This window comes from Thamnophis elegans, chromosome 6 (assembly GCF_009769535.1).
Source record: "Thamnophis elegans isolate rThaEle1 chromosome 6, rThaEle1.pri, whole genome shotgun sequence".
NCBI lineage: Eukaryota > Metazoa > Chordata > Lepidosauria > Squamata > Colubridae > Thamnophis > Thamnophis elegans.
In genome coordinates this window covers 18,692,533-18,707,300 of record NC_045546.1, presented here as the reverse complement: position 1 = coordinate 18,707,300, position 14,768 = coordinate 18,692,533, and the positions used below count along the sequence as shown (strand labels likewise).

Sequence of the window (14,768 nt, the reverse complement as noted above, 5' to 3'; positions counted from 1 at the left end):
TGTTATAACATGAGACCTACTTGCAATTATTTTGAGTAACCAGCCTCTTTCTAGTTTCTAAGAGGTCAGACAGAAATCCTTCAGGAACAATGTAAAAAATCTTAACATAAGGATCTAACCAACTAGCATCAGCATTTGGGATTATTCACCTTTTAAAAAGTAAAGTTTTAAGCAGATACACCAAAAAGGTTTGATTTGTTTGGTTTATTGTATTTTAAAAATCCAAGACAAGCAAGCAACTTAGACCACAAATAGAAGTATCTGATTCCTTACTTTTTAACCTCAGAAATGTATCTACCGTAAGTAGCTGGAGAATGTAAGCCTCTTGTCTCACCCGCAATTCCTCCCTCGGTCCCCACATTCTTGCATTGTAAATATTCTCCCCATATACTCCACTATGTAATTCCCTAAACATTTTTCTATCTCACCTCCATAATCAAAGGTCTAAAACCCAAATCCAATGCAACCAACAACTGATCACCAAGGCCAAGATGGACACATCAAGTTTTATAAAAGCCAGCTCCCCAACCTTAATGTAAAAAGTCTTAACATAAGGATCTAACCAACTAGTATGAAATGTAAGGATAACAATGAATATAAGTATACTTTCTGGGGAAAAATAATGCTAATGTTAACCAAATATATATTGTAGAATGAAAATAAGGCCTTTAGTTATATTAGATGAAATATTTGAGATGGTAAATATCATTTGAAGATGCAGAGGTTAAAACAACTGTAACCAAACGACATGCTGCATGTGATGATGGTTTTTTTGGGTTTTTTGGGGGGGTTTTTTTGGTCTTTTTTGTCTTTTTTGGCTTCCCCCTCCTTCCCCCCCCTTTTTTATTTTTTAAAACCCCTAGCTTATTGTGGTGTTTATTAAATATACAACAGAGAGATATGGGATGTATAAACTTAATAGGGATGCACCTGTGATCAAATGACATATTGTATGTGATGATGGGGTTCCCCCCCTTTTTTTTTTCTTCTCCTTTTCCCATTGTTTTTTTTCTATTGTCATGTGATGTTGTCTATGTAATAAAAAAAATAAAAAATAAAATAAAACAGGATCTAACCAACTAGCATCAGCATCAGCCAGCTCCCCAACCTTAACAATTCACCTCAGAAAGAAGCCATGCAATTCCCTTGTCTTTCTCTTCTGCCACTTTTAGAATATGAATATTAATGGGATGGAATGGAATGGAATGGAATGGAATAGAATAGAATAGAATTTGGTGCATATGCTTGCATTCGGGGGGGAAACTATCCTTGCGTCTAGTTGTTCTGGTGTGCAGTGCCCTGTAGGGTTATATAGGGTTACAATAATAATAAATGATTTATTTTACAAATCAAGATCAACAAATAAAATATAACAATAAGTTCTCCCTCAGGATACATTATGTAAAGACAACATTTCAGGCCACTCTTCTTTATTCTCATACGTTAAGGTGTACCCCTTTCCCTGAAAATAAGCCCTCCCCGGATAATAAGCCTAATCGGGCTTTTGAGCGCATGGGCTAAAATAAGCCCTCCCCAAAAATATTGCAACACAGCAGCAGCCATGAGGTAACCTTGCTCGCCGCCTCCTGCACCTCAAAAATAATAAGACCTCCCTGAAAATAAGGCCAAGTGCTTATTTCGGGGGTCAAAAGAAAATAAGACCCTGTCTTCTTTTTGGGGAAACATGGTAGATCCGGAGAGAAACTGGGGCCACGATGAATCCAACATGACTAAAAGTTACTAAATTAAATATAGGAAATGACAATTGAATCCCAAGAACTAGCTAATCAAAGCTGAAGTCAGAAGCTATGGTGCACAAAAATATTGAAAAATGAGTCACCCAAGTGATGTACTAATTAAAGAAGCCAAAACCATTTTTAGGTCATATGGCTGAGTAGTGGTTGTCAAGCCATGGGAAATAATAATGCCATTTTACTCAACATTAGCGTAACCTGATTAAAATTTGCTAGAAATTTGGGGCACACGATGTCTCAGAAAATATTGGCAAGTGGAAAATATTTAAAGGAAAGACTGCAATGTAGGGACAGCAAAGGGCAAAGCTGTTTTTAAAAATTTGGTCTGTTTAGCCTAGACAAGGAAACATTATTGACTGATAGATGCAGCAGCAGAGAAGATTTCAATATCTGTTTTAGTATTTGGAAAACCACTGAAAATAAAGCAGTGACGGAAATTACTCATCTTACAGACAGGATAAGGAGCCTTCCTTTAAAATCACACAGAAAGAGATTGGTATCTAGGTATTGGACAACAGAATGAACTGATCACAGGTAGTTCTCATCTTATTGAACCAGAATTTCTGTTGCTAAATGAGACAGTTATTAAGTGAATTTTGCACCATTTTACAATCTTTCTTGCCACAGTTCTTAAGTGAATCACTGCAGTTGTTAAACTAGTAACACGGTTGCTAAGTGAATCTGGCTTCCTCACTGACTTGACTTGTGAAAAGGTGGCAAACGGTGATCACGTGACTCCGGGACTCTGCAACCGTCATAAATACATGCCAGTTGCAAAGTGTCTAAATTTTGATCACGTGACTATGGGGATAGTGCAATGGTTTTAAGTGTGAAAAATAGCTACAAGTCACTATTTTGTGCCGTTGTAACTTTAAATGGTCATTAAATTAACTGTGTAAGTCGAGGATTACCTGTGCAAAGTATAGATCTCCTTATGATTAGCCTATAACGATCCCTACATCATATTAAAATAAAGAAAACAATATTGGTGTTACACACTAACTGCTGGCGCAGGACACCAACAACAAAGCACGGAAGTCATAGCTCTTTGCAAAGGACAGTACATTTTATTGGACATTCAAAAAAAAACCTTCTTTATAAAAAAAATCAGAAAACAGGTATTCTTCATATGCCGAATTCTACAGCCCAACCTCAGTGTACCTTCTTTAAAAATGGACCTGATACCTTCTGAATGTTTACAAGAACATTCAACCTAAAACTAAGAAGAAATTTCCCGACAGTTAAAACAATTAATCAGTGGAACAACTTGCCTCCAGAAGTTGTGAAGGCTCCAACAGTGGACATTTTTAAGAAGAGACTGGACAACCATTCGTCTGAAATGGCCATGATGGCGAACCTATTGCACATGTGCCACAAGTGGCACGCGGATCCCTCTCTGAGGACATGAGAGTCGTCACCCAGCTCAGCTCCACCGTACATGCGCGCACGTCTCCCACTGGCCAGCTGATTTTGGGGTCACTGCCGCTCATGCAGGAGACGCATGTGCATGTGTGGGGGCAGGGGGGGTCGTGCACACATGCACAGAAAGTGGGGGGACCGCAAGGGGGTGCAGTGCTTCCCCCCACATGGCCCGTTTTTGGTCCCAGGAGGCTTCACGGAGGCCTGCTACGTCCAAAATGGGGTGCAGAGGAGTTGTGCACATGCGTGGGGAGCATGGGGAGCACAGGCAGATCGCATGCATGCACAGGGGTAAAGGGACCATGGGGGCGTGCAGGCATGTGCAGGGAGCATTGCATTATAGGTGTGGGCATGCACACGCTTCCATTCCATTCCTCTCAGTAGCCATTTACAACCTTTGAAAAGAAAATGGCTTCACCTTGACTTAGGGTACAATATTCTTTTGTATTCAAAAATCCTGGATTATTATTTCTGCCGCAAAAATGAACATAGCAAGCTACAGCTCTGTTATTTAAATGGCTTTTGAAAATAATTAAATTCCTTTAAGAAGACAAAAAGGAGCCATTTACACGAATCTGCAAGCTTCACTGCACTCGCACTTTATCATCCATGATTTAAAGCACTGTAAACAGCATTATCGGAAGCGAAGAGCTACTTCAGTGCAGCATATGAACTAATTTTTTCTGCATATTGAGCTACTGGATATTAGGTAGCAAATGGCAATTAGTTTTGTATGCATGAAGGTAGAAAACTGATATCATTGGAAGCAAAGCAGGAGCCTATTGGTGGTATCAACTAAGCTTTGCTTGGAGGAAAAAGGCTAAAATAGCATTAATGCTACAAATTTAACACTGCCCTATTTCAGATCAGCATTTTAATTTAGCAGTATAGGAACTCTGTACTACAGACACTTTTGCCAAATGTTCAATGCTTCAAAGACTGGAGTATATTTGTTTTGAACAGTATTGTATTTTAATAATAGATTTTAAAAGCATATGTGGGTGTTTGGCAGGAGTTAATAGTGGCAGTAGCCATTTTTTTCCTCTCCAATTTTATTCCTTTGGCTAATGGTACAAATTTTTTAAAAGAAAAACACTGTTGTTACTATTACACAGACCACATACACCTTCCATACAGCATCCAAATCATCCCACATTTTGTGTAATTTTGCTACTGGCAAGAATTCACTGTCTCAGCTCTGTCTTTGCTAAACATATTAAGTGTTGGCAGATCACATAATTTAGCCGGGAGGGAGGGAGGAGAGGTAAAATTGCTAGCAGGAGGTGCAAAAACACAGAAAGGTCAGATTGTATTTACAGACTTCCATTTCTCCAAACATTTGAAATAATGGAAGAGCATTTTGGCTATTTGCTTTCCTAGGAAATAAGATGATTTGAAATATAGGGAATGTTTACTTTTTTTTGTAAAAAAAATAAATGACGGGATGTGTTGCCAATGGATATTCTCATTATGTTCCGCATCATTTTTAGGTTTAAATGAAAGTTTTAAAAATCTATTTTATGAAGAAGAAGAAAAACAGTCTCATAGAAAAGAAATTGCTTTCGGTTTCAAATGCATAACTAAGTTATGTACAAATTGGAAAAGAGTTTACTTGATATTGCTGACAGGAACTTTCTTCTGTGACAGCTGCTGAATCATGCCATTTTCCTCTGAAGGAAGCAAAACGAGGAGAGCTTCACCACCTTCTTTGTACCTAGGTAAAGGAGAGCATTTTTTTTCTTCAAATCCGAGCTTTCAGAAAGTAATTACAAGCAGTCCTCAACCTGTGACCACAACTGAGTCCAAAGGTTCCCCTGCTAAGTGAGACAGTCATTATGTGAGTTTTACCTCATTTTAGGAACTTTCTTGCCACAGTTGTTAAGTGAATCACTGCCAGTGGTGGGATTCAGCTGGTTCGCACCTATTCGGGAGAACCGGTTGTTAACTTTCTAAGCAGTTCAGAGAACTGGTTGTGGGAGGAAATCTCCTTTTGTTTTTTTTCCACTTTGCAGGGCTAATCCTGTAAGGAAGGCAGGAAGGAAATACTCTGGTGTTGTCTCTAGCCTAATTTTATTGCCCTGCTTACAGAAACTGTCTCTCCGGTTAACCCTTATTACATTCTAACAACTAAGGTGAAGGCCCATTGACCTGAGTGACATTGAGTTGGCCACGCCCATGCAGTCACATGACCAGCAAGCCCCGCTTACCCAGATGGTCATTACTGCAGAGAACCGGTTGTTAGATTTTTTTGAATCCCACCACTGATCACTGCAGTTGCTAAGTTAATAACATGGTTGTTAGTGAATCTGACTTCCTGGTTGATTTTGCCTATCAGAAGGTCACAAGCAAAGAACAGTAAGTTTGGAATTTAAGGAATGAAGATCCTCTGCTTCATGTTCAAAATCTCTCAAAAGTTGTGCTTATTATTTTGTAATATATAAAACATATTACATAAATATCACTGGATAATTGTTCAATCCAATAAACGGCAACCATGTGCTTCCAATAACTTTACAAACATTATTACATGACAAGTTAAACTAGGTTGCTTTTAGCTATCTAACCCAATGTAGAGGTTATTCTGTAGAGGTCCCCATCCTAAGAATTAAGGAAGTTAATTCTTATTAACTATGCATCTAACCCTATCCAATATTTCTCAAGCTTCACAACTTTAAGCTGTGTGAACCTCAACTTCCAGCATGCAGGCTGGGGAATTCTAGAAGTTGAACACCACAAATCTTAAAGCTGCCAAGATTGAGACACAGCTTTAATATTTGTTACTCTCAGGCCACCATTATATTCATTATAGAAAGTTTATCCATTAATGTTCTAAAAGGCTTAATCAGTCTGAGTACTACCCTTGAATACATCTAACCAATGGTCATGGAATCTTGCTGACTGTCAGATTTCTTTCCTTGTAGTGATGTCTGGCAAAAGTCCAAGGAATAAAAATAAATCTAAGTGCTTTGATTAATAGCCTTATTTAAAGAAAGTATAAGAGAATTCCAAATGGGTTTTTTTACAGACTTTTACTTCAAATGAGACACCATTATATAGGTAGTTGATTACTGCAAAGCTCATTGGTTACCTCCCACATTTCCATTATAAAAAATAAACAGATTTTTTTTTCTTGGAGTGAAAAGATGATCTGCATCTATTCTATTCTATTCTATTGGCTATTCTCCAAAGCACCTGAGGGCAGGACAAGAAGAAACAGGTGGAAACTAAACAAGGAGAGAAGCAACTTAGAACTGAGGAGAAATTTCCTGACAGAATAATTAATAAGTGGAAAAGCTTGCCTCCAGAAGTTGTAAATGCTCCAACACTGGAAGTTTTTAAGAAGATGTTGGATAGCCATTTGTCTGAAATGTATAGGGTTTCCTCCCTAAGCAGGGGATTGGACTAGAAGACCTCCAAAGTCCCTTCCAACTCTGTTATTCTGTTCTGTTATCTACTCATTGTTTTAGTAGCCAGTAGTCCTTTTTATCACTGTAAGAAAGAATTTTACATTCCTGATCACTCTCTGATTCTTTTAAAATTCAGAACCTGCCATTTTAAAAAAAATTATCAGGCTATTCGCTTCTATACCAACAAACATATTTGTTACTGTTGTTGTTTAGGCAAACAAACAGCCCCTTCATGTTTACCAAACCAGGCATAATGGCTGAAGGCAGCATCCCAGTTTAATCTAATTGGAAGAAACTAGAGACTAAAACTGAAACAAATTATGGCTTCATTCTCTAATTGCTCCTGGGTTCAAAACCAGGTTTAGCTATGCTAAGCTAAATTTTCTAGTTATACTTCAGCAAACAAAGCTTGCATCAGTTGCAAGCCAGCCTGGTTGAGTGAGATGTACAAACTTGGCACTGAGACTTAGTTATTTATATGTGTAAAGCATTTAAAGTATGTTGTCATTTGTTGGCCAAAAAAAAATACATGAAAGTGACTTTCCAAAAATTAAAACTAACTGCTGTCCTCTAGTGGCCCTGTATTTTGTTTTATATCAAATCTGATCAAAACAATCCTTGTGGAAGAAAATTGTTAAACAGATGTCTAAAATATTTCTGCATGCAGACACTATAATTCTACTGTGCTGGTGTTGTAATCTATGTTATCAAATGAACCTTCCATGAGATAAAGCTTGTGATCTTAAAGCATTGCAGGCTACTTCAGCTGACTGCTAGTTGGGCAGTTCAAATCTCACCAGGCTCAAGGTTGACTCGGCCTTTCATCCTTCCGAGGTGGGTATAATGAGGACCCAGATTGTTGGGGGCAATAGGCTGACTCTGTAAACTGCTTAGAGAGGGCTGTAAGAGCACTATGAAGTGGTATATAAGTCTAAGTGCTATTGCTATCTGTCTGGGAACCCCAATCCTCTTATGTTCTTGGACAAAATTTAACTGTATATTTTACTCCTATTTGAGAAACAAAATTATTCCACAACAAATGAAGCTAGGAAATAAGTTTTTTCTCATGTCAGTGTGTAATTTAGGTCACATGAAAGTTAAACTTGTCAAAAAATTAATTTTCTATTTTGTTTGGACTGGTTTTTCTAATACAGTTCTTCTTAAGCAAAAGTAGCAATAGCAGTTAGACTTATATACCGCTTCATAGGGCTTTCAGCCCTCTCTAAGTGGTTTTACAGAGTCAGCATATTGCCCCCAACAACAATCCGGGTCCTCATTTTACCCACCTCGGAAGGATGGAAGGCTGAGTCAACCCTGAGCTGGTGAGATTTGAACAGCCGAACTGCAGAACTGCAGTCAGCTGAAGTAGCCTGCAGTGCTGCATTTAACCACTGCACCACCTCAGCACTTAAGCTGAAAGTAGGCCCAGGGGCTCCAGTGTATCTATTAATCTTGCAATAGCACCTGCAAGGTTGCATACTCCACTTGGTGTTAACTTTTTCCTGATTTCTCCTAGTTAAAATAATTATGGAAAATGGGCAGAGTGGGGAATACTTCTAGAGCCCATAGAGTTTATTAGAATAGTGGAGCCTGGGTGTTTCAGTTGAAAATGTATCAATCAGTTGGAGTGATAAAGAGCAATCTAAGGGATGGACAGAGTACCCTCATTACTTGAATTCTAATAAATGGTTGTATCATTACCCATTTTGTACCCATAATCTCTATTTTAAGTGCCATTTTGGAAACAGACAGATCCCTTCATTGTGCGAGACTTATGGCCTGCTTGCAAATTTCCCAATATGCCCACTGGTCCAAAAATATTGATTTCGTTGAGCCAAAACTTTGCTCGTGAGCCAAAACATGCTAAACACTGTTAGAAATCCAATGGATTTACTACTGTGTTTCCCTGAAAATAAGACCGGGTCTTATTTTCTTTTGACACCCCGCCCCCAAAAAATAAGCACTTGGCCTTATTTTTGGGGAGGTCTTATTATTTTTGAGGTGCAGGAGGTGGCGAGCGTGGTCACCTCATGGCTGCTGCGGTGTTGCAATATTTTTGGGGAGGGCTTATTTTAGCGCATGCGCTCAAAAGCCCGATTGGGCTTATTGTCCAGGAAGTCTTATTTTGGGGAAAACAGGGTATTGGCTCAGTATTTAATTAATTAATTTAATTAATTAGCTCAATATTTAATTAATTAAATTGATTAGCTCAGTATTTTTTTATTAAATTTAGTTGTTAAATTTAATTACATTAATTTCATTAATTATTTAATTAGCTGGAGGAAGACAAATTGGTAACCACCGCCGACCTCTCTAGTCCCTCAGAATGTTAATTAAATATATACAGTATATCAGATAGAACAAGAAACCTGGCAGCCATTATGGAAAATATTCACCCCGGGGGGGAGAGGGTGAACCAGTTTAATGTAGGATCTGGAAGTGTACCATATCTAAACTCTACAGTTTAGAGAAGACTGGAGGAGAAGCATGTGTATATTTCCTTAGACTTGGAACATTTCTGAAAATGTTAAATAATGTACTTATTTCTTGCCTCGTTCACTGTTTCCATCTGAAGTACTCAAATAATCTGATCAGTTGCCCAATAAAGGTTCTGCAGCTGCCAGAGATTCTGACACTTGGTACAGGGTGAAGAGATGGAGGATTTGATGACTGAAGAAAGAGGTGCAAAGAAAAAAAAAAACTTCTCTCTTGCCTCTCAGATCCTACACCAGAAAATGCTGTAGAAGACATTCCTATAATTGGCTAAAGATAAAAGTTCCCCTCGTGCATATGTGCTAGTCGTTCCCAACTCTAGGGGCCGGTGCTTATCTCCGTTTCAAAGCCGAAGAGCCAGCGCTGTCCGAAGATGTCTCCGTGGTCATGTGACTGACATGACTAAACGCCAAAGGCGCATAGAACGCTGTTACCTTCCCACCAAAGGTGGTTCCTATTTTTCTACTTGCATTTTTACATGCTTTCGAACTGCTAGGTTGGCAGAAGCTGGGTCAAGTAACGGGAGCATCGACCTTTCTGATGAACAAGCTCAGCGTCTTAGCCACTGAGCCACCTCGTCCCTGAAAATGGCTAGCTCTAGCCAATAAGCAACATTTAGACATGAGGGCTGAAGGGAGGAGGCCGGAACTGCTCCTCATTCTGTCATTGTGTTCCCAGAGAAAGCAGCTCTTAATTGCCACCGAAACCAAGTAACAGTGAGAAATGTCCTCCTTTCCTTTCACTCTGAATTAGATCAAATGAGGTATTGTCAGAGGATAGGAGGAAGGACATAAACTTTCCAGATGAACGTACTGTTTTTCTCTAAAATTATAGCGTTTATTTTTGTAGTGCTTTTAGGTAGATAATTTGTACGCTTCCAATAGACAGCGTGGCCTTTAGCTTAACAAAATGATACATACAATTCTATACCCTGACAATTCCAAATGAAGCTTTTTAGAGTCTATCTTGTTTCCCTCCCTGACTCAGGCAATGCTTCTCGCTATTTCCACTTCCTGGATTACTTCTAGCCTAGGAGGGAGAATGGAAAGGGGGAAAAACAACTCTTTACTGAGCTTCTTGAATTCTGACTTCTTTGTACAATGCAATGCAATACAATAGCAGACTTGGAAGGGACCTTGGAGGTCTTCTAGTCCAACCCCCTGCCCAGGCAGGAAACCCTACACCATTTCAGACAAATGGCTATCTAACATCTTGTTTGTTTGTTTGTTTATTATATTTATATGCCGCCCTTTTCCCCCAAAGGGGACTCAGGGCGGCTCACAACTCAAACCAGGGAAGGGGGATACAGACAAAAAATTAAAAAACAACACATAACAATGCATAATTTAAAACACACAACAGTCATACCATTCGAGACGGGGGCAACAGCTCTTTAGCCCCAGGCCTGTCGGAACAGCCAGGTTTTAAGGGCTTTGCGGAAGGCCTGGAGGGTGGTGAGGGTTCGAATCTCCACGGGGAGTTCGTTCCAGAGGGTCGGAGCAGCCCCAGAGAAGGCTCTCCTCCGGGTAGTCGCCAGTCGACACTGGCCGGCGGATGGAATTCGGAGGAGGCCTAATCTGTGGGATCTAATCGGTCTAGTGGAGGTAATTGGCAGCAGGCGGTCTCTCAAGTACCCAGATCCAATACCTAAGTCTTCTTAAAGACTTCCAGTGTTGGGGCATTCACAACTTCTGGAGGCAAGCTGTTCCATTGATTAATTGTTCTAAATGTCAGGAAATTTATCTTCAGTTCTTAAGTTGCTTCTCTTCTTGATTAGTTTCCACCCATTGCTTCTTGTTCTACACTCAGGTGCTTTGGAGAATAGTTTGACTCCCTCTTCTTTGTGGCAACCCCTGAGATATTGGAACACTGCTATCATGTCTCCCCTAGTCCTTTTCATTAAACTAGACATACCCACTTCCTGCAACCATTCTTCACTAACATTACTCCGTTCTTCACTAACATTACTCTGTACACTTTATGTGCATAACTGCATCCCCACTCACACTAGTAATACTATAACTAAATTTGCAGATGATACAACAGTGGTGAGACTGATCTCCGGAGGGGGGTGAGTCTGCCTATCAAGACGAGGTGGACCAGTTACTTTCGTGGTGTGGAGACAATAACTTGGTCCTTAACACCAATAAGACCAAGAAGCTTATAGTGGACTATAGAAGGAATAGATCAGGCACCCAGCCCTTGCTTATCAATAGAGACCAAGTGGAGCAAGTGGCCAGTTTTAAGTTTCTGGGTGTTATCATAAAAGAGGATCTGACCTAGGACACTCACATTGCAGCACTGGTCAAAAGGGCCCAGCAGAGATTATACTACCTGAGACTTCTCAGGAAACAACAACTGAATGAAAAACTGCTGATGACCTTCTACCGCTGCACCATAGAGAGTACTTTATCTTACTGCATCTGTGTATGGTTTGCCAATTGCACAGTGGCAGATAGGGGCTAATGTCATTGCCCAGAGGATCATTGGTTTCCCTCTCCCCTCTTTGGAAGAGCTTTATAGCTCCCGCTGCCTTAAGAAAGTTCAAAATATTCTTAAAAACACATCTCATCCTGGGCACCCTTTTTTCAACTATTGCCATCGGGCAGACAGTACAGGATAATAAAAAACCAAGGACAAATAGGCTGAAAAACAGCTTCTATCCCAGGGCAGTAACTATATTGAATTCTAAGGTATAGTGCAATATTAATGCAATATCAGGTTTTCAATTTCAATTATACAGCATGTGAAGGATGTGACTTTGTGTTTTTTATTTTTATAGTTTTAATGTATACTAAAGATGGCATTTAATTTCATTGGACAATGTGCAATAAAGTAAACTAAACTAAACTAAACATTCTCTGAGAGCTTCAATCTTTTCCCCCAGCCATTTTACTCAACAAATTTCTGCCTTGATCCTTCTGGGTCTTCAACTGGAGATTTCTCCTCCACCTGTACCTTTTGTGTCATACAAAAACAGCTTCAGGAATGTCCAGATGTTTAAATCAGGAGCTAATCTACTCAGTCTTCAATGTAATTCTGTCCAATTGTGGTATGTAGAAGACAAAATTTAACCTTGACAAAATCAAGGCAATTCATCTTGCCACCGATGAGAAGGGGAATAAAATGGGGAGAAGTATGTTACAGGAATCAAGCTGAGAATTGTGTTTTTCAAAATGCCAGCTGGGGAATTCTGGGAGTTGAAGTCCACACATCTTAAAAATGGCCAAGTTCGGAAAACACTGCATTAGATTATGTTGTTAGGTTAATTTGTGACTAGATTCATGTACTTTGTTTAACAGCCAAGATGACCAATACTGGAAAAAAATTAAGGAAAAGTATGAGTGGTACTTTTAAGTTTAAGAAAGAGTCAACCCTAAATGGGCAGCAAATAAATTTGATAGATTAATTAAGTAAACAATAAGAAAGAAAAAGAAAAAAGAAAGAAAAAGAAGATGTAGTTTAAATGTCACGTTTCTCTCCCCCCCCCCACTTTCCCCTGGTATTTATGTCAGGTGACTGGGATTCCTTGTAAACTAATACCTTTAATATTAGTCTAATGAAGTTTCCATCAAACTTCAGTGTGAAGTTTGGATTCTTTTACCTCCTTGGTTAAATTTAGGAGGGAAACAGAGAAATGTTTAATTACCGTATTTTTCAGAGTATAAGAAGCACCGGAGTATAAGACGCACCAAGATTTTAAAGAGGTAAATTAAAAAAAAGTTTTTGCACTCTGCAGGCCTCCCAAACCCCCTGCACGCCTCGTTTTTTTGTGAAAAATGGGGCATGAAGAGTTTGAGAGGCCTGCAAAATGCTCCTGGGGGCTGGGGGGGGCAAAAATGAGCACAAAATTGCCTCCCCAGCCCCCAGAAACACTTTGCAGGACTCCCAAATCCTCTGCATGTCCATTTTTGCCAAGGGGCGGGGTTTCAGGAGGCCAAAAATGTTGTCTTCATTGTATAAGACGCACCCAGATTTTCACCCTTTTTGGGGGGGAAGGTGCGTCTTATACTCCAAAAAATACGATTTATGAAAACCCAACACAATTCGATTTCCTAATCTTGGGACTCTCATAGCCTGCCTCAATCATGACAGAAAAATAGATATGTCCATAGGACTGGGACACAGTTTGAGTACAGTGTCTGAAGAGCAGGTAGGAATATATTTGCAGTGAATTGTAAAATATTTATTTGATGCATATATTGTTCCTATACAAGGCTCTGAATTTCCCGTTCAGATCTTTAAGCAAGTTTATACTTGCTTAACTTCAGGAAGGTTGGAATAATGTTTGGACACTGAGCTGTGTATTTTCTTGGTTATCTGTTCCGTTTATTAATTTAGTTCATCATTTCACACTGTTTTTTGCAAATGTGGAAGCATAACATAAGCCTTATTTTTGGTTCCTGTTGCTGAGATCAGGTTGGCTAGAGTGGATTTATAAGCAGCATACATTGGGGAATCTTGTAATTTATTTATTAAGCTTCCAGTGTTTCTCACAGTGTAGAGTGACAACATGGATTCTCCAGAGACCTGGAAAAATAGGCTAGATATGTCAAATATTGTGCATGATTCAACCCATATTCAGATATGGGTTTGACTGATTGTTTTATATATATTTATGTTTAGGTCTCTGTCCGCAGCAATTAAGATTTTATTATTTTGGCTCTGGACAGTGCATGGTACAGATATGCCCTGACATTTTTTTTATTTTTTTTTTTATTTTTTTGTATTTTCCAAGAAGAGATTATTAAAGTTCACTTGGGAAATCTTGTCTATCTTCTGATGCATTACATTTGGTTTTGTTTTCTCACCTACTCAAACATTCTGCCTGGGCAGGTTATAGATTTATATCGCCTCCCTTACTACCCATTATTTTAAAACCATGTTTTCTCTCGGGTACCACTGTGCTTCACTATACATATTTATAAGGCATTATATAATGTATTATGCACTATAATAAATAATAATAATAAAAAAAGATTAAACTGCCTTGAGGAGAATTTGGCCAATTTGATAATATAATGGAGGTTTCTCTCCGTCTTTCTAACAAAAACTCAGCAGTAGTTCCCAAATTGTCAAGTTGGCGTGGTTTGATGAGGTGCTTAAAGCCTGAATTCAGCTGAAAACTCATATTCCTGAAGGCAAGATAAATGTTTTTATCTCACACTAGGTTGGAGCCCCTAAAACAGTTGATTGCTTGCTGTAAACATTGAAACACAGTTTAATTTAATTCCACCACTTATTTTTCCCTCTTCTTCCCACAGTGTGATGTTCTTTTTGCCTTTTGCTTCCTATTCTTGAAGCCTGGTGACTGTTGCTTGCGGACATTATTCACCACATTGTCCTGGAAAACTCTGTATCTAATGCAGTGTTTCTCAACCTTGGTGACTTTAAGCCCTGTGGACTTCAACTCCCAGAATCCCCCAGCCAGCATAGCTGGCTGGGGGATTCTGGGAGTTGAAGTCCACAGGGCTTAAAGTCGCCAAGGTTGAGAAACACTGATCTAATGTAACAACAATAGGAACGTGGTGGCTCAGTGGCTAAAACACTGAACTTGTCGATCAGAAAGGTCGGCAGTTTGGCGGTTCAAATCCCTACTGCCGCGTAACAGAGTGAGCTCCCGTTACTTGTCCCAGCTTCTGCCAATCTAGCAGTTCAAAAGCATGTAAAAATGCAAGTAGAAAAATAGGAACCA

General features: G+C 39.3%; 1 protein-coding gene across 1 annotated transcript in view; it reads right to left on the bottom strand.

Annotated features, from left to right (window-relative positions):
• DDX10 (DEAD-box helicase 10) overlaps positions 1 to 14,768 on the bottom strand; it is a 177,093-nt gene that overhangs the window by 138,592 nt on the left and 23,733 nt on the right. The window contains exon 10 of the mRNA XM_032220167.1: positions 4,786 to 4,887. Coding sequence (XP_032076058.1) covers positions 4,786 to 4,887 — 102 coding nt within the window. The remainder of the gene's footprint in view (positions 1 to 4,785; positions 4,888 to 14,768) is intronic.